This window comes from Tympanuchus pallidicinctus, unplaced genomic scaffold (assembly GCF_026119805.1).
Source record: "Tympanuchus pallidicinctus isolate F22 unplaced genomic scaffold, pur_lepc_1.0 scaffold32, whole genome shotgun sequence".
NCBI classification, from domain to species: Eukaryota; Metazoa; Chordata; class Aves; order Galliformes; family Phasianidae; genus Tympanuchus; species Tympanuchus pallidicinctus.
In genome coordinates this window covers 3,327,520-3,353,846 of record NW_026294750.1, presented here as the reverse complement: position 1 = coordinate 3,353,846, position 26,327 = coordinate 3,327,520, and the positions used below count along the sequence as shown (strand labels likewise).

The window sequence follows — 26,327 nt, the reverse complement described above, 5'->3', positions numbered from 1 at the left end:
ACGGGAGCCTTTGGAAAAGGAATTGATGACACATCGAATGCCACCATTGCAGCACAAGGGCCACCTCTGCACCTGCACCCACCGCAGCTGCCTGGTTTATCACCCCCCATCCTCTGCTCAGGCCATCCAACCATCCATCCTGTTGACTCTCTGTGTCAGCTTTGTGCCCAGGATGGGTGGCTGGAGGATCGTTCTGCACAGCACCATTGGTCCCATGCTGAGCTGTTCGAGCTCCTGCTGTGTGTAGCCAGATATGCTGCAGACAGGGATGGATCATGGAAAGCACAAATCCCACCCCAGCCAGCCAGATGAGCAAAGAAAAATGCATTGCTCTGAGCAGCTTTATGTACAGAAGTTTAAGAAGTGAAGAACATCCAGAAGAGAAATAAAAGTAGGGGCAAGGGCTGAGCTACCAGCAATGGGCCGCCCATAGGGCTGCAGAAAAGCTGAGCTGTTTCTAACAAAAATAAGCAAACTCCCCTCCAAAAAAGCTGGAAGCCTTTGTATCTCATGGTTGTGACTCAACGTCCACTGCATGTGGGCACAATGGGAGGCTGTGTCTGCTGGTGGCTGGGCAGGGATGTCACTGGGGTTGGGGAGCTGATGGGGGCACAGTGGTGACAGTGACAGATGGACCCCAGTGCCCAGTGGAGGAGCTCCACCCCAGCTTTCTCAGTGGATGCCCCATCCCTGAAGGCATTCAAGGCCAGGCTGGATGTGGCTCTGGGCAGCCTGGTCTGGTGGTTGGCGACCCTGCACACAGCAGGGGGGTTGAAATGAGATTTTCACTGTGGTCCTTTTCGGGTCATTCTGTGATTCTATGATTCTAGGAAGTAGTGTGACAGCATTCACACACAACTCCACGCTGGGTCCCCATTTGGGGAGGGTTGGTCGATGAGCAAAGGGAGCGCTGACCCCAGGGATGGTCTCCCTGTGAGCAGGAGCAGAGCAGCACACTGCTGTGCACGCTACGGGTCTGACACGAGACACAGGAGCTCTGCAGGCAGATCTCTGCTCTGCAGCCAGACATAAGAGAGTTTGCTTTCAAGAAGTTTCCTGTCTGTGCAGACAAAGCCTGCTTGAGGACAACAGCGGCGACGTTCGTTGGCAACAACACCAGCACAGCAATCAGCAGCAGCACCACTCAGTGCTGGATCAGCCCTCCTTTCAGCAAGCACAACTTGGGGAATTGGGAGTTCAGATGGGGACACGGCAGCAGTCGGCTGCACGATTTGCTGAGTGCCATTCAGAGCTGGAAAACCGCAATGGCTCGGCTGACAACGGCTCTGCAAGGCAGATCAAATTATCTGTGTATCTCAGAAAGGAAGCCGGGTCGTAACCCACTTATTCCTAAAACATTTCCCTTTGCAGCACCATTTGCAACAGCCACAGCAACCTCCAGGCCAACTTCAGCAAATGTGCTTTGTCATCAGCAGGTCTTCTGTGCCAAAGCCTAAGCGTGCCCGCTACTGAATTGGCATCTTAATTGCTTGTCAGTGTCAGACTGACAGCAGCAGCCCTCCCGATGTGAGATGAGGTGAGATGCATTGAATTCCTGCCCCTGAACAATGATCGCTGATTGCAATTTGCTTTCAGGCACTTCGGGACGCCCTGCCCAGCATACCAGGAGTGCTGCTCAGGGAGGAACGAGCAGCCAGGGTTGTGTGCTGTCACCTGGTGCATGTCTGCTGCTCGTGGAGCTGTGCAGCGCATGGATTGGAGCATCTCTGCTCGTTCAAGCAGCAGCAGCAGCCTGCTGGGTGTTGTAGCTGTGTGCAGTGCTGTCAGAACGCAGCACAAACCCACTTGGGACACTTCTGCTAGGCTGCCCTGCAGAACTGAGGGCTCATCCTGCTGTACCTGTTCCTCACAATCCAAAGCCCCTGGTTGGGTCACGGGGCTCCATGCTGGGGTTTTGCTCTGTCCCTCCAGCCACAATGGGGTCTGTCTGTGCCAGAGGTGGAATAACCAGCATCACCCACAGGAAAGATGCAGTGTGCATCTGGGGAAAGAAAATTTGCAGCTATCCAAGCCAGAATGATCCATGGCACAGCTCAGCAGTGTGGGTAGGATTCAACCACACACACCATGTGCAGCAGCAATAAGATCTGCTCAGAGGAGCAGAATTCAGCCCTGCCACAGCAGCTGTGAGGCGTTGGGACCCAGAGGCAATGCCTGCTCAGGGGAGATGCATAACGTCCTTTTCACATCGAGTTATTTGCAAGATCCTTTGGCGTTTGTTTTTTTTTTTCTTTTCACGTGGAGTTGCTTGCAAACTCCCTTGGATCTGCTGGATGCCTTTAGCAGAGCCCTGGCAGCCCATTGGAGCCCCTTCCAGCAGCAGGGCAGGGTCACACAGCAGCAGGTGCTGCTGGCTCAGCCCATGGATGCCATCTGCCGTTCGTGAAGCACCCAGAGGGGGAGGCGAACAGGAGAAGCGCTGCTCAACCAGAATACCTACAGCAATGCCTTAAACACAAACCAACCCCACGCACGGAGAGTGCACCTGAATGAATCACCTCCCTGCTCCCCATCCCTGGCCCACCGTCACCTCCGAGGCAGGCACAGCCCCCTTGTTTTATCACCTCCTGCAGCCTCCTGTTTCCCGCAGCAGCAAAGCAGAGCTGCAGGATGCAAGGTGCAGCTGTGGAAACCATCCGAGGAGAGATGGAATCCTCCCACTCGTGTGTCTGGCAGCGTGTCGGAAGCAGTGAGTGCCAGCACTGAGCTGCTGAGGGGTGGAGAAACCCACAGGATTTCCCCTGCTCCTGTAAGGGAATCACAGCCCACGGAATGGATGTGGGATTTCCCATAGCTGAGAGCAGCCAGGGAGGGGACAGTGCTCTCGGAGGAGGCTGCAGATGCTGTGCTTTGGATGCTGAGAGCTGTGATGCTGCACTGGGGCAGAGCTTGGCATACGGATAACTCACCCTATCTCTCACCACTAAGTAACCACAGATGTGTCCCTTCCCACTCCTCGGTTACCTCTCTGAGTCAACAAAGCCATTTATGACCCAATGATAAACAGCAAACAATGTTTTTTAACGGGGAAATCACAGCTCCATCAGACACAGAGGTCTCCAAGCGAATGTCAGCTGGGAGCACAGCACAGTGGAGGTGACTGGAAGAGTCTGAAGGCTCTGCAGCTCCTTCCTGAACACAGCCATGGGGAAAGCACTCCCACGGCGAGTGCTGAGCCCCACAGGGCGACTGCTGCTGGCTGCAGACAGTGGGATTGGCTCCGTTAATGAGAGCTGGGTTTCGCTACAAAGCGGCTGACCCAGACCTGCTCCTTGCTGTGCTGCTGCTTCAGGAGCTCCTCTTTCTCTCCCTCTCTACATGCTCGGCACATCTCCAGCTTTGATTACTGACCGTCTCCATCCTCCCCCTCTCCCCCCCGCCTCGTCCCCGCTCACTGACATCTCTTCATTAAGTCCTACGACGGGTTTATTCCCATGGCGCTGCTTTGTCTGCCTCGCTCTGCAGCGTTTCTGGAAGGAGAAAGCCAAGGAGCAGCCCCCAGCTGTGCTGCAGGCAGACAAAGGCAGCGGGTCCCTCCTCCCCTTGCTCCAGCTGAACAAAGGCAACGCGGAGCCCAGGGCCGGATCCCGCTGCAATAACCTGGGGATGGGAAAAAGGGGATCAAACGGGGCCGTGCAGTGTGTGGGAAAGGTTCCTTAAGGACAAAGGAAAACACTTCGTTAACGGTTGGAGGCTCTCAGCTGTGCAGAGGCGGCTGAAACGGAGCTCTGCTGTGCCATGAGATGCGGGGTTTGTGCTGGAAAGAGAGTTTGCTCCCTCCCATCCTCTGCTTCTCAAAGGGATGCGCTACCCTGGGGTCAGCACGCTGTGTGCATGCAGAGTGAGCGCTCCCAGCCCCAAATCCCCCCAGACAGAGCAACGTTTTGGATGCAAAGCTCCCTCCTGCTGTTTGCACAACCTCCCGAAACGCAGCGCCTAAACAAACAGAGCACAGATGGGAACACGACAGGGGATGGGGCAGGAGCTGTTTGCTCCTCTTGCGCCTCGCCAGAGACAAGCAGGCGGGATGTAAATCATTAGCGAGCGGGTTGTTCGCCGCCGAGTCGCTGCTTTTTCCCCTTTCATCTCCACTTTGAGATCACAAAGAGATTTTCGGATCTGTCAGAGCTGCGCTTCGGGAGCTCCGCTCGCTCTCTGCCGTCCAGCAAAGCCCGCAGTCGGGTCCGCTCCAACCAGGGCTGGAGGTACCGGCGGACCCCGGCCCGGTGGGAGAGAATGGAACCACGGGGGTGGGGGGGATCGGGGCTCACTGGGGCCCCAGTGAGCGCTGCGATGGCGGCTTTGGCCGCACGGTGTCCCCCGCGCTCCGCCGTCCCCGAAACGGGGCTGGGATGGGCTGCAAGGAAGAAGGGTCGCATCCCTGCTGGGACACAGCGCTGAGCTCCGGCACAGCGGCCTGAGTTGCCCCCCTTTTTGCCCCTTTTTTCAGCCTCGGTCCTGCCTGTTCCTACAGTCATAGCCCATAGCACAGAATGGGTTTTCTGGGTGCAGCTTTTAATGATGCTACAAAGCTTGGAGTGTCAGTCGGTAGCTCGAACCCTCCCATATGAAGGAATGAAACCAAACAGAAGCCATGGATGTTGCTCCCTGGCCTCCCTATAGATCAAAGCTATGGGAAAACCTTTGCCCAGTACTCTGGAGGCAGGGCTCCTTTTTGTTCCTTTCTCCCACGACTGAATAGAAGATCCCAAATAATTATAGGAACTAAAATCTAAGCGGAGGCCATTTCTGCGTGAAACCCTGCAAAGGCATTTTTGTGCTACACCTGCACCAAAAGTAACACCCAGCTTCTCACCAAAGCAGTCCTTTGGGCATTCATCCCCCCCCTTCCCCCCTCTGCCAGGAGCACGGGCAGCTCCTTGCTCCAGCTCCTGGCAAAGTGACAGTCACAGCTATGGGCCTGCAGGAAAAGCCTTGCTACAAAGGCAAAAGAACAATCTCCTGCACCTGGATACAGATTTGGAGTTTCCCTTCCTGCACACCAAAGAGAAAACACGGACCTCCGAGCACCCAAGGAGGGCATCGCTTCTGCTCTCCCCACTCCGACTCTCACCTGGCTGATCCCTCCAAACCTGTGCTGGGTTCTGGGGGCAGCAGGGAGATGCTCACCCTCATCACACCCTGCAGAGCCCTTCCTGCTGGCAGGACACACAGCGCAAACACTGCAAACAATCCCTTCCTCTGGGTTTCCCCCCCAGCAGCTCTGTAGGAGACCAGAGGGGACCACAGGGCCCCTGCTAGGAATCAGAAAGGCAAAGGGCTTCCACCGCGCTGCTCAACCCCTGGCTCACCCCACCGACTGCTAGCAGCAGGCAGCCCCTGAGCACGATGCTGGAGCAGGCACAGCGTGGGGTGGGCATGGGGGGCAAGCTCTCCCATTTGTTCTTCTCAGGGTGGAAAGCTTCTGCAGACTCCAGGACGGTCGGCTGGTTTCCTGGAGACACAAAGTGAGGCAGCAGGTCACCAGCAAGCACCTCTTTACCCTGTCTGCACCCCAAAACCCGTCCCCCCTTATGGGTTCTTTTCACTGTTCCCTCAGGCCAGGTCTCCCCGTTCTGTAATGACTCTTCTTTGCTTTTAAAGTGTCACCTCCATCCCCAGGGCCTCACCCAGTCCCCCAGCCACGACGACTCTGCTTTTCAGGTAGCCAGCCACAAAGTCTGCTCGCCGTTTCTTCAGGTAGAAGGAGCGCTCCATCTTCATCCAGCCACCTGCCAGGGGCAGCACAGACAGCATCACAGCAGCACTCAGCACCACAGAATCATTCAGGTCAGGAAAGACCTCTAAGATCATCAAGTTCAACAGCCCACCCCCACCGTGCCCACTGAATACATCCCTCAGTGCCACATCTCCATGGTTCCTAAACACTCCCAGGGATGATGACCCCATCACCCATCTGCCTCTCTGGCCTCCTGCCCCTGGGAACCACACATCCTTGGGGCAATAAAACCAACAGTGCAGGGAGGGTCTGCTTCCTTACCACCTTGTCAAACCCAGCAGCTGCAGAACCCCTCTGGACCACATGTTTCCCCCTCCTGCCTCCTCTTATTAACCCCCAGTACCCACAAAAACCAGCAGGTGAGAGCTGAAACCCCCACCCACTCACCCCAATAGCACATGGGCACATCCCCACATGCACCCACCCTCACCCACGGACCAGCACAGAGCTGTGACATCCTACCTTGCTCAAAGTCAAACACATCCACAGTCCTCATGAACTTGGGCTGCCTGTAGAGCCGGCCCTGCCGCAGGCCCCCAAGGCTGAACAGTTTGTCTTCGGTGGGCACGAAGCTGGAGAAAGCTCTTTTATTGGGGATATTGGGAAACTTGGTCCATGATCTGGTCTCCGTGTCAAAGACCTCGAAGGCGTTGATGGCGTACTTGGACTGCCTTCCCCCTGGGTGAAGGGACGGGAAGAAAAGGATCAACAGCAGCCAAAGGTCAAACTGCAGCAGCAGAGGATGCTCCTGGGCTTGGATGAGAGCAAACCGCCACCGGTGGCATCCTGTGCTCCCTCTTTTGTGATTGCAGCTGCACGAGATCGAAGCACCCCATTTCTCAGTGCGTCACATCTTCCTCTTCCCTCCAAGCCAGCAGTAGATGCAGGAAGGTGTTTGGTATGCATTGGTTTAATCAAGACAAAGTCACGACAGAGAAGGGATCAGCACTGAGGGATGTTTGCAATTCAGATGAGCTCAGAGCCGGCACAAAGCAGTGATCCCAACAGAACAGCAGAGTCAGAGCAGCTGCTGCCACAACCCACAGACATGCCTTATTGTCCCCCCATCAGATGCAAGGGGACGCAGCTGCTCTCAGCCTGGGTGCTCCGTGTGCCTTTGAAGCAGAGCCTTGGCTTGCTACCGGGCCCACAAAGCGTTTGCTGGCAGCAAACAAACTACAGAATAGATCAAAAGAGCCTTTTCTGGTGGCACCCTCCAGACAGGCAGCGCTGCACGGTGGTTTGAGCTGCTGGGACTGCTGGGTTTGATCACAGCTTTGCTGCTGGTACGGCTCATTTGGCTGTGAGCCTCCAGCAGCATTTCCCTGCCTTAGTTTCCCTTTCTGTAGGATGAATGAAAACCCTTCCCTGTAAAAGGGTTGGCCCAGCCCTTCCCAGCAACAGCAAGTCTTTCCTTCTGGCCCTTCATGAAGGCGAGCAGAGCTTTGATGGCATAACATGGACAGAAGCACTGTTATTCAACAGCTGAGTGCAAGGGCTTTTGTTGGGGGGCTCAGGGCTGCACACTGAGCAGCAAACAAATGAGGGGAACCATTCACCAGCAGCACTGAGCTGCTGCAGGATCTGCATGGGCACAAGGGCTCCTGCAGTTACTTACTGAGGAGGTGTGAATGCAAACCCTACGCCCAAGCCTGGCATGTATGAGTGCACGAGAAGCAGATGAGGATGGAAAGCATTTCCCCAAGCAGACTCAGTGCCCAAGGAGGTGAAGGCAGGTGCTTACCCAGCACGTAGATCTTGGTGCCCCTCAGGAAGGAGGTGGCTGCATACCGTGCTGTGGGCATGGCTGCCAGGGACACCCAGATGTCCTTCAGCATGTCGTAGTGCTGCAGGTAGTTGTGTGGTCGTAGGTCAGCTCCCATCCCACCAGCTGCATACACTCTGTAGTCTGGACAGGGCCAAGGGGTGAGAAACCACAGTATTAATATGGGAAAGCACACCTGAGGGATGTGGGGAGCTATTTCTGTTCCTGGTCTCTTGCGCTGAGTTGATCTGCCATAACCAAGCACAGAGGGAAAACCAGCTCTGAGATGGTGAACAATCTTTGTAAACATTCCTCCATGGCAGCTTTTAGAGCTACATAAGCAAATAAATGGAGCAGCTTTCAGAGGAGCTGCCTGTGGATCTGCACCGATCCCCAGTGTGTGTGCATTGCTCCTGGCCCCAGGTATGCAGTGCCAGCTCCCGGCTGTTCAAAGCGGGGCAGAACATGTGAAAGTAAATCAAAGCTCCACCTCTGTGCCTGGAGATTAGAAAATGAGATGGGCAGATGAAGGCAGAGCCCTGCAGGCGTTTAACAGAACGTGGGTATGGCTGTGGTTAAGCTCATGGAAGGGAGTGAGGCAGGAGCCCCCCATGAGCCAGGTGCTTCCCTTCCCTGTGCACTGATCTGGGCCCACAGTTATGAAGCCAGCTCTTGTGTTGGGTGCTGGGTTTGGAACAGAGACTCTGCTCTGATGAAGGCTGAAGGCTGCTCTGCGGATTGGGGTCATGCACCTCTCCCCCTTCACTGTGCAGCCAGAGGCTCTGCCCATTTCTTCTTCACGGTGGGACCTGAACTGGCTGCAGATTTGGGGAAGCCCAGCTTCAGCCCTGCAGCTTGGAGCTGCCAGAAACACGGCCAAGCTTCAGCCCTTGCAGCTCTTGGGCAGAGCGCACTGCTGCCTGCATCTGCATTTGGCAGCCAAGAATGGTCCATTGGTGAAATATGACAACCACGTGAGGCTAGGCCTCCGTAAGCAAAGAAGAAGAGGTTGAGGAGCAATCCAACCCTACAGCACTGCCCAGAAAGCATTTATGCCCCACGCACGGGGGGACACCAACCCTCCCGCACCCTGCTTACCTTTTGCCGTCACCGAGATGCCCATGGCCGCCTCCCTCAGCGAATTCCTCTTCTTCCACTTGCCTTCATCCACGTTGTACATCTCCACGATCTTCAGAGGCGCTTGGTTGGCCCCCACACCCCCGATCACCATGATCCTTTTGCCCAACGTGGCCACAGCCACCCCGGCCCTGGCAGTGGGCATGGGGGGCAGCGACGTCCATTGGTCAGCCTCGGGGGAATAGACCTCAAAGCAATCCATGGGGACACCGTTGTCATCGCAGCCCCCGATGGCAAACACCTGCCCACCCACTTCCACCAGCGTGGAATAGACCCGGCGGCTGGGCAGCGGGGCCAGGGTCTTCCATTGGAAATCCCTGGTGTTGGCCACCTCCATGGTGTCAGCATCCACCTGCTGCTGATGGGGCACCTAGGCTGTAAAACACGGCGGGGAGGTGCAGGAGGAATGCAGAGTGCAGCAGTCAGAGCAGAACAAGCCCTAAATCCATCGCAGCCACCTGCCCACCCCCCCCCGATGCCAGCAGTACCTCTGCCTGCAGCTCTGCTCATCCTGCAGATCCACGTCTGCCTCAGCAGCTCATGCAGAGCTGAGCCTAAAAATAAAACGAAACAAAAGGGGGAAAAAAAGCAATAAAAATAAAACAAACCCAGGCAGGAGAGCTTGGAGTCACTTTGCTTCCTGAGCATCCCCACCCCCAAGCGACATTCAGAGCAAGGAGGAGGCTGCAAGCTGTCTGCTCCCTGCCCTGCAGCATCTCTGCCTGCTGGGGAACTTTTCCTTGCTCTGAGCTTTCCTTCCTCTGGAGCCCATTTCTCCTCCTGACCCTTGTGACGCTGGGACACAGTGATGAGCCACACCAGGCTCCAGCCAGCAGCCCTGAGGACAGGCTCCAGCTCTGGCTGCAAACCCTCCTTCCTTCCTCTCCCCTCCCAGACCGGCCATTAAGCAATGCAGACGAGATTAATTAGTACAGGAAGACAGAAAGAGGGCAAACAGGAGGAGGGAAGGCAGCTGCTCATCCACCGTGCACGGTGGTGCTTTTTGCACTGAGCATCTCCACCTGCGTGCCCCAGATTGGGGTAACAACGTCCATTAGAACAAAGCAAGGTTTGTCTCTGCCCTTGCAGGCTGCTGCCTCTCACACCTGCGCTGGGATGGAACTGTTCCCACTTGTCCCCATTTGCAGCCCCTTTCTCAGTTATCCCATCACCCCACTGCCTGCTCTGTGGGGACCAACTGAAGGTGACTTCCACACTCCTTCAGCTCCTGCTTTTCATCTGAAAGCGTGACTCAAAGGACAGCGATGAAAAGCATCAGCAAAGCGCACGTGGACAGAGATCCATCAAAATCACATCACTTTCAAGCACAAAACCCAACGGATTTAACAGGGTCGAAGGAGCACAAAGCAGCAGAGCTGCATCCCATCCAGCAGCCAAAGGGAAAGGGGCAAAAAAACCAGATGAGGTCAACAGCTGCCATCCTCCCCCCGGTCTGCAGCACCTCATGCTCTGATGTGCATCAGCAGAGCAGCACAGGGGAGGGGGAAGGGGGGAGGTTTAAGCAGCTCTGGGCTACAGCTGTGGTGAATGATTAATTTTCTCTCCAGGTAAACTGTCGTGCATTGCCACGGATAAATCCAGCGTGGCCGAATGCATTAGAAAAGCAGAGCCTGCTCCTATCTGCAGGCACACGATGGGTTTGCAGGCTGACCTCTGCTAAGTCTGTGCCGTGATAAAGCACAGCCCTGGGATGAAGCACGTCACCGCTGTGCCAGACAGCTTCTGTGCTGCCATTCATCACACAGAGCTGCACCTCGAGGATGATGCTCTGTTTCTTAGCAAAGCGTTGCCTCAAAAATCTCTTTTTTCAGCACACAAACACGCGAGCGTTGCTCAAAGTAGTGGGGGTGCATGGGGGGATTGCTGAGCAAAGAACAGCAGAGTGAGAGCTGCAAACTCAGCCCAGCTGCGGCTCAGCAGAGCTCTGCCTCAATTCGGCTGCCTTGGCAGAGGGAGAGTTCAAGAATTCGCTGTTTTTCCCTTTCATGCTCTTAAAAGCAGATCGAGGTCAGGTCTGAAGCTCTCCATTATGCACGTAGGCTTCGTCTGGGGCTCTCCAGCATCACCTGGAAAGCATCGCTGTGCTGTAGGAGCTGCCAAACGTGCTGACCCAATGCCCCACTGCACTGCAGCCACATTCCGCTCCAGGCAGAGGGAATTATCACTTAATTAGACCAAACGCATCAGAAGCATTAACATTTTTTTCCCCTAAATGGCTGCGTTAGGATCACAATGAATGGTAATTGCTTTCCTATCGGAGGAGATGGCAAGCAGTGAGCTGAGCCCACACCAGTTCTGGTGACATTTATTGCCTACAACAATTTGTGATTTATAGGAGAGGCTGTGCTGAACGCACTGAGGCTCTGAGCTGCCCAAATAGGGCAGGCTTTGTCCCCAAATCCAGTGCTGCCATCTGGGGCTGCCTGTGTTCCCTTTCCCACATCCCCTCCCTGGGATTTAGATGCTTTTATGCTCCAGGTTTGATATTCCTCAGTGGAATGGGTGGGAGGGAGCACAGAGTGTGAGCCCATCCTGCACAATGCTGGACAACTCTGCTCTGAAGCCCCAGAAGCATCGCACTGCTGCAGCTCATCCCCCCCTTTTGGAGACCCCACAAAGGTGCAGGTGACCACACACATCCCCTTAGCAGCTCTCACAGCAGCATCAGGGCTGCACCCTCGTCTCCACCACCCCAAAATGGGTCACCATCACAAACGGTGATGGGTCAGACCCAGGGTTCCTGCATCCCCGCTTCCACCCATGTGCTCCTTGCTGTCAGTGGGGTTAAAACAAAGCTGCCACAGAGAAACCTTGCTCCCTACCGAGAAAAAGAGCTTGTACTCACCTCAGTGCCATGCAAGATTCACCCTCGGCTGTCCTACAGCTTGGGAAAAGTGGCTGCAAACAGAGCAGAGCACAGCGTGCTGCCAAGCAGGGTTTGTTCCCAGCACAAGGGGATGGGCATCACAGGAACGGGGGCAACAGGAGCTGGAAATAGCACAAACCCTGGGAAGGAATCACAGCTCCACGCAGGAGTCAGCAGCTCCAGCTCGGATCTGTCGGCACTGTGAAAGAAGGAGCAGGGAGAGATGACACAGCACAGCAGTGAGGATGGGGCTCAACGTGGGGAAACCGGCTCTGCTGTGAGGATATGGAGGAGACCTCACAGAGCATCCCCACCTGCAAGGATGGGGGCTTTGGTGAAGATGGGGGAAAAAGAGGCAAAAAATATTAGAGAAATAGGAGGGGAAAGGCAGCGATCGTTTCCTTGGGGCTGTATTTCCTTGGATCCCAAAGAAAGATGGTGGGTGAAAAGTTTCTGGTGCAGAGCAGCGCCCACCCCCCAGTGTAATTGAGGGGAGCTGCTTTTCCTCCTGGCAGCACAGGCACATCACAGATAAACATCAGCAGAGTGAGGAGAGAGGCCCTATGGGGCCAGGCGTTAGCAAATGACTGCAAAATTTCACACGAGCCCCTCAGGAAACCCCATGACCCCCCTGCTGCTGCCTTTGCTTCTCCCCACTCGGGTTCCAGCAGCTGGGATTTCAAACTGAACGTGCACGAAATGCTCAGTCTGCTATTTCTGACCTCTCCTCACACCCAATTGAGTTTCCTTTCCATAGTAACGGCCACCAGGAAAAATAACAGCAACCAGAGCCAGCAGCTCCTTGCTTTCCACTGCAAATAACCCCGCTGGCTTTCAAGGAGATTTCTAGCTGCGATGCTTTTGCAAAGGGAACAAATGGCACCTTGGAGCAAAGAAAAAGCAGCAGCGCTCACAAGGAGCTCATTTGGAGCCTCTCCCTGCAGACAGACGGACGGACAGAGGAAAGTGCCACTCAAATTGAGCTCCCTGGCTTCCCAACAGAAAAGACCCCTGAGGTCCTTTGCAGCCACGCACAGTTTGCTGGTGGGGGGGAGGCAGAGAGCTCACGCTCGGCTCACAGCCCTGCGATGGGGATGGATGCCAGCAGCTTCAACACGCGATGGGACAGGGAGACACAGCAATTTTTGGTCACTGATTAGCATGGGGAAAGAGAGCAGAGCATCTTTTATTTCCTGGGTGAACAGAGCAAGGTAAGGTTTATTCCCATTGCATTTTGTCTTCAGAGAGTTGCAATTGCAGCAGGAAAATAGTATCACCCCAGCATGGCCCTGCTGTGTCCTGCATCCCTCCCCCTTTCCCCCTGATGCTGATGCTGCTCTCTTTGCATGGGTCAAATCTTCTTTAAGCCCCACGGACCCTCTGCTTACATTGATAAATCTCTGTTGGTCTGTATTCAGACTGCATCCCTTCAGAGGGAACAGGGAGAGAGAACTGTGGGGCACCCAGTGCTGCTCCCAAGGCCTGAATGGGGGGGGGAGGAGCAGAAAAGAATCCTTTTGGGGACAAATGGAACAACAAAACATAGGAAAAAATGAGGGGGGAAACCAACCAACCAACCAACCTCCTCGTGCCACTTTTTAAAGGAGAAAACGCAACCCCAGAGCTTCGTTCTGGCTGCACAACAGCAGCACGGCGCTGCAACCCCCAGCAAACCCCCACCCCCCCCCTCTCCTCCCCCAACCTGAACGCTGTGCTTACAGCTGGGCCGGCTCCTCGCACGATGCTCTCCTTCAAACGCTCTTCAACTTCAGCCCAGAGAAACCCCGAGCGCCGGCATCTCCAGCTTGAGAGCATCCGTCCCTCGGGTGGGGATCGGGGGGGGCTGCGAGAAAACGAGTAGGAATCCTTGGGCTTTAATCGCCCGCTTGCAGGAGGCGTGGGATGAACGGAACAGGAGCTCTCCCATCTGCTGCGGCCGTCGGGATCCTCCTCGGTGCCGCCGCCGGGGCTGTGCGTGCGGGTGTGCACAGGGCGGATTAGCAGAGCCATGCTTTAAGCCTTTTATGGCTCCTAAAGCTCGCACAGGATGTTCTATCACAGCGGCCCTCCCCTTCCACGGCTGCAAAAGGAAAAGCGGTCGAGGAGGGAGAGATGGAGCGGGGATGGATGCTGAGCTGGGGACGGCTGATCTGTGGGCATCGATCAGCTCCGTGGGCAGAGAAAACGGGAAGGATGGAGGGGCTGCACTGGGATGCAGGGGCTGCACTGGGATGTAGGGCTGCAGTGAGATGTGGGGGCAGCAGTGGGATGTAGGGCTGCACTGGGTTGTAGGGACTGCAGTGGGATGTAGGGGCAGCAGTGGGATGTGGGGGCAGCAGTGGGATGTAGGGGCAGCAGTGGGATGTAGGGCTGCACTGGGATGTAGGGGCTGCACTGAGGTGTAGGGACAGCATTTGGATGTAGGGGCAGCATTGGGATGTGGGGCAGCACTGGGATGTAGGGAACTTTGGGCCCCAAACTTCTCAGAGCCAACGTTCCCCATTCTGATGGTCCATGAAAGGCTTTTGCAGCCCTGATTTTCTTCTCTATTCTTCTCCAGAAGCTGATGCAGAATAATATCTCTGACTCCAGGAAAGAAAAACAAACAAACAAACAGAAAAACAAACCCAAAACCACAAAACAAAACATTTCTGAGCCAAATCAGCAGGAGAAAGATCCTTTCAATGTACGTCCCATCAATTTTGGACCCGTGCCCTGTAGAGCTGGAAGAGCCTCAGCTCTCATCCTGGAGCAGCAGTGATCTGACATAGGGGGGTTTTACCATCCCTACAGGTGACCTCATGATGTTTGGAGCTCAGCTCTGCTTGGAAAACCCCCTAATTCTGACTCCAAGCTCAGCTGATGGCCATCCAGCCCAGGTTTGCCCCCACTGTTGTCTCATGCTGCTCCAGATAGGAAACTACATTAAAGCAGCTCCAGCTGTAAAACAAAAATTAGGAAATCCACAAGAAGTTGACTCAAATGACTACATAAAAGCAAGCTCTCATCTCCTACCAGCTATTTTAATCTGCTGTTAGCTTTCCAGTGGGAGGATTCAATTTACATTTAAATAAAAATCTTAAGCACGGGGCCTATCTACCATTACAACATTCATTACAGAGGCATTTACCTCCCAAGAAATTTTAAGAGATCTCATGGAAGTGTGTTTTAATGAGTGAGTGGGGGGACTATTAGCAGCCTGCTATTATTGGCTGCTTGTATTTGTGGGCTGCTGTTGTCAGTCAGCAGCTTGCTTGCAGGTCAGCCCAGCAGCTGAGGGAAGGGTTGCAGTGAGTTTGCAGACAGCGAGCTCACAACCAGAGGGAAGCAACAGTGCAAAAAGAAATCTCACACCACCAGAATGCAGCTGCAGGAAACTCGTTTTCATGGGGAAGGAGAGGCTACAAGCTGGAGGAAATGAATGGGATGAGCAAAGGGAAAAAGCATTGCTGCTGCTTTGGTTCAAAGCAAACTTGGAGTTTTTTGAGCCATTCTCATGCAACCACCAGCACTGGCACTGCTGTCTGTGCTGCAGTTCTAAGCCAGGCTGCCCACTCAAGCCCTTATCAGCAGCTGTTGGGGTTTTCCCCCTCAATATGCTGCTCCTGCTCAATTCAGTTCATACAGGCATCTCCATAGAAAATGTTTTTATACTGAACCCTGCCCAGGGAAGTGGGTAGGAACTGTATGATCCTTAAGGCCCCTCCCAACCAAAGCCATTTTGTGATTCTTGAGCCCTCTCCGAAGTTCTACAAAGGTCAAACGTTGGGGAAAACACAGAGCCCCAAGCTTTATGTCTGTTCCCATCCATGCTGGATGGGCACCGGTGTTATCTGGGGTGTGCGAATGGGCACATGAATGCAACTCTCCATCCTGCCTCCAAGAGGAAGCCTTCCCATAAGGAAAAGGCATTTCCACGTGAATGGTGGGCTGGGGGATAAAGAGAGCTTTGGCTCAGGGCACCAGCACCAGTCCCACTTTGACGTTGCCAATAACACCAATGCAAACATCCTTTCATCCTCGTGACACATCATCAAGCTGAAAACAAGGTGGCCGCTTTCCCAGCGGGGACAACTGCACAGCTTTGTGTCCCTGTGGATGGCGATGGCCCAGGGAAACTCCAGAGTTGTGCTGCAAAATGGGAAAGGTAACTTTTGCAACACGGCTGGGAAACGATAAAGGTGATGTCAGCATTAAAGGAACAGCAGCAGTGCTGGGAACCTGGAGCAGCTCCTGCAAGCCAACAGCTGTTACCATGGGAACAGCAGGAAGGTTGCTGGAATTCCTGTTGGTGACACAAATAAACCAAAACATGATGTTTTACTTCAACCTTCATCTCTGGGTGGAGCCAGCTGCACCCAGTGAACGCTCTCAGTGGGACCAGCCCATGTATGTACCTGAGTAAGTGGTGATGAATGGGAGGAGAAGGAAGACAGGGAGAAAGCCAGCAAGCACTCCTACAAACCCAACCAATGCTCCTGCTGAAGAAATCACAGCTGTGGGGATGAAGGCAATGAATCCATGCAATGGGAGCAGTGCTTGCCCACGCACACCTGGGTGTCAGCATCACCCTGGGGCTGTTGGACACTGCAGGGCTGGAGGCAGCAGTCAGTCTGCCCAGCGTTTCTTGCAGAGGTCTGGCATCCTGACAGTTAATTAACTAGTTAATTAATTAGCTCTCTCTCCCACGGGGCCTTGAGCTGGTCGCAGCACAGAGTCACTGTAATGCAGGCAGACAGGAGCTGGGAGGTTCAGGATCTCTCCATCGCAACGCTTCACCCAAGGGGAGAAGTCCACCAGCTGCGTGTGCCCCTCTGACAAACACAAGGAGACACCATCTCAGAGACCAGGCACTCAGAACAGACAGCTGCTGTGAAAAGAGCCTGCAGAGAGGCTGGAGATCAGCTGCAGGGAGCAGGATGGTGAGGCAAAGTGATGCTTTTGCTGCATCCCTTCGCATTCAGAGAGTGCGTTGCAATGGGAGATCCCACCTGCTGGCCCCAGCAGCCCGATGTGGTGATGCAGAGGAGTGTCTGAAGGGGTTTTGTAGCCTATGGGCAGAGCCTGAGCAAACACAGGGACTTTGGACTGTGGGTTTTGTTCTCTAGGCTTCAAAGGAAGCAGGGGTTAATCATTGACAGAGCATTCAGCAGGGCTGAAAGGGGCACAGGGGGGAAAAAGCATTGGGATCATTCTGATTTGGTTCAGCAGAAACACAACACGTTGGTAAATTAATTCCTACGGACAAAAGGGTTCATTTAAATTGTAGAGAACATTCCTCACCTCTGGGGGGGGCTAAACGTGTTAAATGTAAAGTATTTGGTGCTTTAATAAGGTTTCAAAAGGAAGCATTGTCAAAAGCTCAGATGCTTTGGTCCAAAGGCTGCCACGTGGAAATACTTCCACCAGAGCATCTCCTTCCTTCTGTTTTGCTGATCTCCTAAGCTAATTTTATGGGCAAACACATGAATCTCTTATCATTGTGCTTTCATTGTTCTCACTGTATCTGGAAGTTCTATTCCAGGTTCCACCACTCAATGCTTTCATGATGCTCTGTTTGTGTCCACCTGCAGCCATTCACACCCAACCCAGCAAGCACTTCTATGGCTGCTCCAGGTTCTCCAGCAGTGTTTGCACAGCCCAGCAAAGCCAGGAGGGGCAGTGGTTGCATTCTGAGCTGCTCAGACAACCATGGCAGCAGAGCAAAGCCACCCCCAGGCAGAACAAGGCCAACAGTGAAGGAAGATCTTCTCACCTATCAGACCCCACCTCTCATCCTCTGCAGCTTCCACTCTTCCAGCCCAGCTCCTGCCCATCCTGGGGGTGTCTGCAAGAACACAGAGCTCTTCTACAGCAAACCTGATTACAATTGACCTCGGTGCTGCAGCACTTCAGCTGTTCCCCATTTAGCACCAATTCTGCTGTCATTCCTCTGCCCAAGCTGTTTCCTCCAGGCATGCATCCTTGCTGACAGCTCTCTGGAGGAGAAAGTTGCAGTGCATTAAGCTGGAGACATGAAGGAGAGCTCATGATGTGTCCCCAGAATGGGTCAGCAGCAGAGCTGGGGTAGTGAGTGGCCATGGGATGGGGCATCAGCAACCCCATAGGATTCACAGGGGCAAAAGCAGGCATTACAAGGCCTCAAACCCTACCAAATACATTAAAAAAAAACCCTTATAGGGAAAAATTACTGTATTTAGAGGTGCCCAAAGTGACCCAGAGTGATCACGAGCAGTTCCAATGCAGCCCTCCCTCCATAGCTCCTTTAGGACACAGCATGCAAGAACAAAGAGGCAACAAAGAGGCACTGCAACCTTATTTCCTTACTTTGCACCTGCTCCACTGCTGTTAGCCAAGAAAACAAGCTGAGTTATCACATTATAGCTACCCCCCAACTAGCTGAGTTACCAGAGGTGTGACAGATACCCCCAACCATCAGCTTCAGTGTCTGGGAACCCAGGGAACTGGGATGGGGCACAGCTCACCACCTCTGCACCACTCCATGTTTGTGTTGGTGATCTGCTCAATGAAATGAACAAGCACAATACATGCCAGGCTCACTCCCCAGGGAAGGAGGATGAGTTCCTACTCAGTTCTGGCAGGATCCCACGCTGCCTCACTCCTTTCCAGGGAGCTGGAGGAGACTTGGCACAAACAGAACTCCTCTGTGGGTGGAGGAAGCTCTGTCTCCCCCCAGTTTGAATTAAGGAATGCACTGTTAATTGAAATCCAACTCTAATGAGACTTGCAGCTGGGCACAGACCTCATTTCAGGACTGGCCACAGTATCAGGGCTGCTACCACTGCCCAAGGCTGTGGCTGTCACTTCCAACAAACCCAGCAAGCAACAGATTGAGAGGTTATTTTCCAAGCACAGCTTAAGCTGCAGCACCTCACGTGGCCAGGATCTTGCTCTAATTCTTCCACTTTATTATTTTTAAGAGAAGGAAGCAGGAACAACTGTATACCAAAGCAAAGACCCAATATAACAGCACTGGGCACTGTCACCATTCCCCCTTTTCAGCAACATTTCCAGACTCGAAGGGACAAAGCTATTAGCCCGGAGTGGTTAACCCCTTCCTTGAACCTTCATGGCTTGTATTCATGCCTGTCCTCCCAGCTTGGTGTTTCCCCAGCTGTAATACAACCAGAGCATAGAGAAGCTTTACCTTCTCAAAGACAACAGTCAACAGTAGGTGGGCAACCTCTTGAAGGTGTCTTTTGCCATCGCCTCTGGTAGCTGGCCTTCTTTTAAGTGGTTTTAGTGGAGAGATGGTGGTGGTAGGTGGACTGGATGATCTTGGAGGTCTTTTCCAACCTTGGTGACCCCACCTAGAGCAGCCCAGTTAACACCAAGCCACACACAGCTCCCAGCTCCAAGCCAACCAGGCTTCAGAGGAGGAACAGCAGATAGGAACCACTGCGTGGAGCAGACGCCAGGGACACACAAACCACTGACCTCTAATGCTCCTCCCAGCCCTTTAATTGACCACCAGACTCATTGCACATCGCAGGGAGGAAAAAAGAAAATGCACTCTTCAGTTCTGCACTCCCTGCTGACATGGGTGCTGCCTCTCTTTCTCCCCAGGCTGAAGCTCAGAAGCAGACTGTTACCACCACAGCCAGAGAGAGGTGCATGAAGACCATGAACGCAACCAGGATGACGATCACCAGCACAACAACATCAGACAATTCACATTGCTCCATCACTTCCCGTGCTGCTTCTGCTCTGCTCTCCTTTCCCTGAGCTGCTGCTTCTGCAGCCTCTATTGGTAGCAATGGCTCCTCTTCCACCAGTCTCATTTTCTTCTGCATCGGTGATAACTTGCTCTTTATCTTTGGCCTTTTCCTGCTGGTCCTGAAGGACAGACAGACAGACACGGTTTCAAGAACCTGAGCTCTCATCACTGACCCTACAGAACCAAGGTGTTACCTTTTGGATGCATCACAAAGGCTATAACAGAAACCATTAGGGGAGGAAAGGCACCTCCAGGCTGTTATTCTATGGGTAACCAGGAGTGAGCTTCTCCAAAAGGTAAAAACAAACCAAAGCAGAGATTGGTTGACAGCAAGAGGAAAAGAGATTAAGTGCACATTACCTGATTCCTCTGGGAGACATAGAAACAGCAAAGCACGTTTCATCCTGGTCATCTTCATCCTGTCCATCACTACATGTTCCACTCGACTAATGGGAAAGAAGGTTACACTTAGAGATTTAGTGGACTCAGTGCACTGGGCTTTATTTCTAGCAAGCAAGGCCACCACACAAGCTGCAGATTGCCACAAAGGAAGCCACCTGAATTTCAAGGGTGAGAATGCTCCATCTTTTGAGGTCCTGGGGTTACCAGAACAACATTAACAAATAAGTAACTGTGCTATTGACCACAGGAGTCTAACAGCAACAGTGCCCAGACCTAAGAAACACCACGGAACCTCCTGAAGAGTGAATGGAAGGACTTAAATCCACCAAAGAGATGAGGTTAAAAGCAATGCTGGTTGCCTACAGTCTGACACAGAGCCTCTGGAATGTTATTCAGTAAGCCACTGCACTCTTGTCCTGCTGCAAGAAGAAACACTGCTTGTATTGCACAAGGCAACGAGTAATGCACAAGAACAGTGCTTTGCCTCCAGACACAGCATCTAATCACAGCACTCAAACTCATCTGTAGGCAAGGAGAACAGTGCTGTAATCACCATTCCTGTGATACCAGTGTTCCAAGGCCTCTCTGTAGCTGCAATCCCCTCATCCTGGCTGCCAGCAAGATACAAACCCTGTGCCAAAGGCTGATGATGGCTAAATCTGTGCAGGATGAGGCCATTATCTTTAACATGATGCAACAGGGTCCATTTCCAGGGCTGAAGCCTAAACAGATACTGCTCCTCATCAATTACTTACATTTAACATTGCACATGCAAGCGCTGTGCACAAAGATCTCCTCACTCAGGAGGATCCATGGCTCAATTCTACACACAAAGAGCAATTTATTCTGCAAATACATCAGAAAGTTCTCCCAGAGGGTTCTCTTCAAAGGAGTGTCATCTTCTTTGAGATAGCATCTTCTGGGCTGCACACAATGCTGGGAAGGAAGCGAGATGCCTTGAGGGGAACGTCTGGTTCCCCTGCCAGCATTCCTGTGTGCGAGTTCAATGGCTCAGAGCTGACTCAAGGTCTTAACTCCGCACTGTGAACCTCACAGGAGATGAGCTCTGATAAGATGCAAGGCTTAGAGACCAAGGGAAGCACTTGTGGAATGCTGTAATAGTAAATGAAATGAGATCTGATGACTCAACGTCATTTGGATCAGCCTGAGGGTGGAAGCATTTGGTGGCAGAGGGAACACAGCAAGCAGCTGCCCTAAGGTTACAGTGCCACAATGTCCCAGCACTGCCCTGGGACCACCATGGGGACTGCCACCAGCTGCCCTTGCACCAGCACACCAGCAGCTGGATGGATGAGATGATTTTGGAGCTCTTCTCCCACCCCAGGGGTTCTATGAACGCATCCTCCAGCAGTATTTGCTCCAGCTGTTAATATTTCAACACAGACTCATTAATGCAGGCGATAGGGCTGTAATTATGGTTTCTCGTGGCGAGTTACCACAAAGTCCTGAGTGCCACACAACACAGCCCAAGCTCCTGTTAATCACACTGATTTAATGAGGAGCTTCTTACAGCTCTTCCACCTGCGAGAAGTCTACGCATACAGTCACAATGCAAAGTTGATTTACAGGTATGTAATTAAGAGTCTGAATTAATCTGCATTCCATAAGCGAGGAATAAAGCAATCACCAAAATCGCTTCTAGTTTATCACTAATTAGCTGTCTGATACATACTCTGTTCTTAACCCAGTGAACTGAAGGCTCTGAGAGCATCCCAGCAGAGCACAAACCCAACTGAATGCTCTGCAGCCAGAAATGGACATGGCTCCCTTCAGTAATCACCACCAGGATGTCAGAATCAGAAGGCAGCAAATAGGTGAAAATCCAAGTTAAATTCCCTGCTACGATTTGGGGATGCATGGAAGCAGAAAGACATCATCACTTTCCTATGCCATCATCTTAGCAAGCCACAACCCACCTCACAGACAGAAGCTCCACAGGGCTTTCAGCCATTCCCACGTGTGAAGCAGCCATACAGACTGAGGACACACCGATTACTTTCACCACGGTGTTACAGGTGGGGATATTTCCCAACAGCAGGGCCAGCCCTGGGCCAACCATTGCAGCCCAAAAGCCCCTCAGGCACTCAGAGCAGATCTGCATCCAGGACACATGGAGAGCAGCACATCCCTCTGTCACAGAGGGGTTCTGGACATCATGTACTAGACAGCCAAGTGTCCACTTGCTCTAAGATGCAAGCAGCAGCCACTAATTGGCACTGATTGCCATTACTGTGGAATCTCTTGTAAGAAAAGTTATTATTTAACATAGAGAACGTAATGAGTGCATCAGTGGCTGGTTCCAATTTTGAACACAGTGCTAAATCTAAGCGATGTCAGTATTGCAGAAGAGAACTTGGCTTATTCTCATACCCAGGCTGGTGAGCAGACAGCACAAAACCAGGCTCAGGCTATAGAAGGATGCTATAATTAACTGATTGGAGGTAATTGCTGCAGTTGTCATGAGCTAATACAATGAACATCAGTTGATATCAACTTGCAATTTCCTCCATTTAGCTGCACAGACACACAAAACATTCATGTGTTGGGAGATTCCTTACCTCACTGCTGGCAGCAAGGCAGCCTGCTGTCACTTTGAAGTCCTTTGTTTCAAAGGTTACTTCAGTACTTCTGTCTGAGTGAGGAGAAAGAAAGAAGAGCTTCAAATGCAAGCAAATGAGCCTGAACTATCTGTAGTAAGGTTGCATAACGTGATGCTTTTGATAGCCACAGCTCTGGGGAACTTCAGAAATGGCATTGTTTAATTATCCCTGCAATATTCTTTGATTGCAGGTGGGGTTTGCATGCACGTGCCACCAGAATTCAAGCAGGCACCCACCTAAAGCAGACCCAGAAACCAGAAGTGGCTAAGAGCCATTCACCTGCTGGGGATCACCCAAGCAAAGCAGCAAACACCACTCAGCCCACCCTGAGCCCAGCACAGCACAACCAGAATGCAATCTTCCCCTTATTTTCAATGGCCGTACAAAGAGGCTGTGTTTGAGGCTCTGCTTTTGTTGTGACAGCTGCTGAGCCATCCGAGTAGCTCAGTGCACAGCTGTTGGATTCACGGTGGGTTGTTGGGTGGGTGTTTTCTTGGCAAAACATGTCTAAACCACTCAGGATTTGGGAACTTTTCTTTAAAGTGCAACAGAAATGGCCCCGCCAAGTTAATTGCTCCAACAAAGCTGGATATTCATTCCAGTCTGCAGCATACATGGGAAGTTTGCTCTTGTCTTTGAAGAGAACTTCAAAGGGCCCTGCAATAAAGGAGAGGTGGGGACAGAGAGGGGTTTAATCCTAAGGAACTTCTAAAAAGGCTTTTGGAGATTAAAACACGGAATGTTCCACCTCAGTAAAGAGAAAACGACGTCTTCTCAGGTTACCCCAAACACCTTCATTTTGGATAGGAGTTCCCAGGCAGGTCAGAAATGCATGCATTCCAGCAGGCAGCCTGCTGGCCATCACCAGAACTGCTGGTAAGAACTATGCCCAGAGCACAGCTTGGTCTGCAGGAGACACATGCAACAGAGCAGCGTGCAGATCTGTAACAGCACTGCAAAGAGAGGCTGCTCCCAGGGGGGTATATCTCATGTAATGCATAGGGAGCTGCTCTGTCAGCCAGCACAGAGCAAATACAGGAGTGGAAAGACGCCTCTGTTCTCTTTGGGGTTTGAAAATCAGTGTGAATACTACTTCTGGTCCAATCAACTCTCTTCATAAGGCCGTGCTTTTGTTTTCATCCCCCTTCACTGAAGCACACATCTTACTCTCCCCTCCCAAACTGGAAAATAAATTAATCCCAGCTGCTATTCCGTATCATTGGACCCTCAGGAATATATTGCAGTTGGTCCTTGGATGAGGATACGTCCCTCAGAATGCAGTATGGTGCTGGAATTCTGCTGCCTTCCATTTCTGCCTGCCAGATAGAAGCAGCAGCACACCTCATTCCTCCCCATCCTGAGCTTATTGCCACCAAATGCCCCTGGGGAGGCTCAGCCTCTCCCCTCTCACTCCAAACCATCACCCTTTAGGTCTCATTGCACGTGACCTCAACCACAGTGCACGCAATGCACACACAGCACCGGTCCTGGTGTGGCTGCGCATCACCACCACTCACTTTGCACATCGAGCTCCTCCGGGTCACGCTCAGCTTCAGTGTCCTTCTGTCGTCCTATCAGTGCATTGCATTTGGTCTTGGACATCTCTCCCATCTGCAGAGCTTTTGGGAAAAAGAAGCAGAGCGCAGATGGTTGCCCCTGCTTGAAAGACATCTGCCAGCAGCTCCCCTCTCTCACATCACATCCAGTACTTAGGACAACTTTGGGATCACTGCCACTGCTGGGATGGTTTGTAACCATCAGATCCCACCCAAAGATTTCAACACTTCCTTATATAACATCCTCGTGAAGATTTAGTAGCACGTTATCAATTAAACAGGTTAAACTCATTACCTATGAGTAATTAGCAATAACAGATAAACTGAATAAAGCAACACACAGTTTTCCAGAAGACCTTCATATTCCTGCCCCACCATTTTATCACTGGACCAGTGGCACAGCTCTCCCAGCCTCTTCCCCCACCCATGGAGGAGCACAGAGCATCCCTTCCAGCTCGGTTTGCTTGAAGACCTTGGGGATGGGCTGTCCTCCCCCACCATTCCCACTATTCTACACCCATTTGCTCATTCAGAATGCTCCTGCACCAGGATTTCACTTGCTCTCCATGCAGCTCCCTGTGGCAGCCCTCATTTAGTTGATGCCTTCAGTGCTGAGGCTGTTGCATTCAGATATGTCAGTCTAAAAGCAGCACATCGAGACAGATTAAATACAGCCAAGCAATTCTACCAGAACTAAGTTAGATGCCCCTGTTTATTTGACATAGCATAAAAGGGAAAAGCACACACAATCCACAAACCAAAGATCAGCTTTGTTGGAGCTCTATGAATAAAATTGGATATTTCCAGCCATCCTGCTGTAGCACATTTCCATATATACTGCACAGAGTAAACGAATCACTTCTGGCACTGAAATATTGTGCATGACTGCATGCAACAGCTGCTCCTTCATGCATCGGTCGCCTGTGATCAGATTCTTATTACAAGATGCACCATCCCAACAGGGGTGGAAATAAACCCCAGCAAGCACAGACTGCTTGGCTTAAGGAGCAGGGATCTTGCCTGAAGACACACCTCATCTGCTTCCCCTTACGTGGCTCTGGATCTCCCTTTTATGCTTTTCCAGTCTGAGCAATGCTCTCTGCTCACTGTACAGCAATCAGGACATGATAAATCACAACAACCTCGACAGCACTCACTATTTCCAGGTAGGCAGGCACCTATCCCAAGGGACCCAAAATCCCAGCCAGAGGCATCCACGACACCTCCAGCAAAAACACTGCGATGAAAAGGACGGGGGGAGGTCAGGAAGATGAGTTTCACCCAAATTGGGGTGGCAGCACTCCAGAGGACATCCCTTACCTGTTCACATGGCCAGCAGGAAGCTGTGCTCTGAGTGCTGTTCACGGAGTCCACCCTTCCCCACTGTGACATCGCCGCTCCCCACGGCAACCAAAGAAAAGTGAATGGGAAATAAACCTTTCCAAGGGGAAATGCTTCAACAGAAGTTGAAACCATCCAAAGCATCGCAGGAGGTCAACACTGAGAGGTTGCATTGGAGGAGTGGTCTGAGTGAATGCATGAGGGGGGGAAGCTCATGCACAGGGAATGTTCGTGCTGTGACCCCTGGGCTGAAGGAGGAAGCCACAGCAGTGATGGATACTTGCTCACTTTAATGCATGGATCTGCAGAAAAGAGGGCATAGAACTACATCCTGAAGGGCAGATGTTCCCTCTGCTCAGTGCAGCCAGCTCACCGCAGGGCAAAGGAAGCAATGCAGCTCAATAGTAGCACTCTGATTCTACAACAAACCAAAAACAACTGCATTGACTATGCATTAAAACACAAAGAAAAGCCTTTTGGTGGCACTTTTTGTAAACAGACACATCCCACTCTCATTCTAACCCCAAAGCAGGAGCCATCCTGCAGCCACCCCACAGAATTCCAGGGAGCACATTGGCTGTAGATAACACTTCCAAAAAGCAATTGTTTTGTCTTAATTTGTCTGAATTAAAATCCCAACAGCAAACGAACCACTCCGAAGCTTTGCTCCTTCTCTCAGACCCGAGCAAAGAAAACACTCTTCTAGAGCGAAAAAAAAAAAAGTGAACCCGCCGCGGGAACACGGTGACCCCGACGTGATTCGAACACGCAGCCTTCTGATCTGGAGTCAGACGCGCTACCGTTGCGCCACGAGGTCCCGGAAAGCCGACTCTCCGCCTGCCCCCAAGAGCCTACGCTCCACCCCGCGCATGCGCACAACACTAAATTTTCAACCCCTCCCCCCCCACCCACCCCTTCCGTGGCTCTCCCGCTATCGGAAAGACCCCAAAGGGCTCCGTTGCCACCCCTCGGAGGCTCAGCGCCTCTCCTCCCGAAGACTGCCCCCAGAACCGCTAACTCCCATTTCTCCCCGAACCACGCACGGCCACTGAACGCATTTCAAGCCGCCCGCCCGCCCGCCTGGCCACGCCCCCTCGGGCTGTACCACCGCCGGGGGAG

At 52.5% G+C, this 26,327-nt stretch overlaps 1 protein-coding gene, 1 long non-coding RNA gene and 1 other non-coding gene across 9 annotated transcripts; all 3 read right to left on the bottom strand.

The window, feature by feature from the left end:
* Positions 1-323: 323 nt before the first annotated feature.
* On the bottom strand, positions 324-13,510 carry KLHDC8A (kelch domain containing 8A). 7 transcript variants are annotated; one of them, XM_052698293.1, is made up of 9 exons: positions 13,253-13,510; positions 11,690-11,749; positions 11,530-11,582; positions 9,152-9,217; positions 8,625-9,038; positions 7,506-7,670; positions 6,224-6,439; positions 5,652-5,753; positions 324-5,476 (listed from the first exon to the last, which is right to left on the bottom strand). In XM_052698293.1, exons 5-9 carry the CDS (start codon positions 8,998-9,000, stop codon positions 5,280-5,282), a joined length of 1,056 nt encoding a protein of 351 aa, XP_052554253.1. In that variant the 5' UTR covers positions 9,001-9,038; positions 9,152-9,217; positions 11,530-11,582; positions 11,690-11,749; positions 13,253-13,510; the 3' UTR covers positions 324-5,279. The 7 variants fall into 7 exon arrangements, with proteins under 7 accessions (XP_052554253.1, XP_052554254.1, XP_052554255.1 ...); XM_052698294.1 differs by having other exon boundaries at positions 13,270-13,510; XM_052698295.1 differs by lacking the exon at positions 11,530-11,582.
* Positions 13,511-16,138: 2,628 nt separating this feature from the next.
* LOC128088105 (uncharacterized) lies at positions 16,139-17,468 on the bottom strand. The gene is made up of 2 exons (XR_008210164.1): positions 17,306-17,468; positions 16,139-16,364 (listed from the first exon to the last, which is right to left on the bottom strand). It is a non-coding gene; the product is annotated as an uncharacterized LOC128088105 (long non-coding RNA).
* An 8,485-nt stretch (positions 17,469-25,953) lies between these two features.
* On the bottom strand, positions 25,954-26,025 carry TRNAW-CCA (transfer RNA tryptophan (anticodon CCA)). Its single transcript has one exon. It is a non-coding gene; the product is annotated as a tRNA-Trp (tRNA).
* Positions 26,026-26,327: the final 302 nt, after the last annotated feature.

Coding starts and splice junctions, on each gene's coding strand:
- KLHDC8A (XM_052698293.1), bottom strand. CDS start 9,000: ATGGAGGTGGCCAACACCAGGGATTTCCAATGGAAGACCCTGGCCCCG. Junction 5,754..6,223: donor TGTGTTTGACTTTGAGCAAG/GTAGGATGTCAC, acceptor TGCCCCTGGCAG/GTGGCTGGATGAAGATGGAG. Junction 5,477..5,651: donor CGTCGTGGCTGGGGGACTGG/GTGAGGCCCTGG, acceptor TTGTGTCTCCAG/GAAACCAGCCGACCGTCCTG.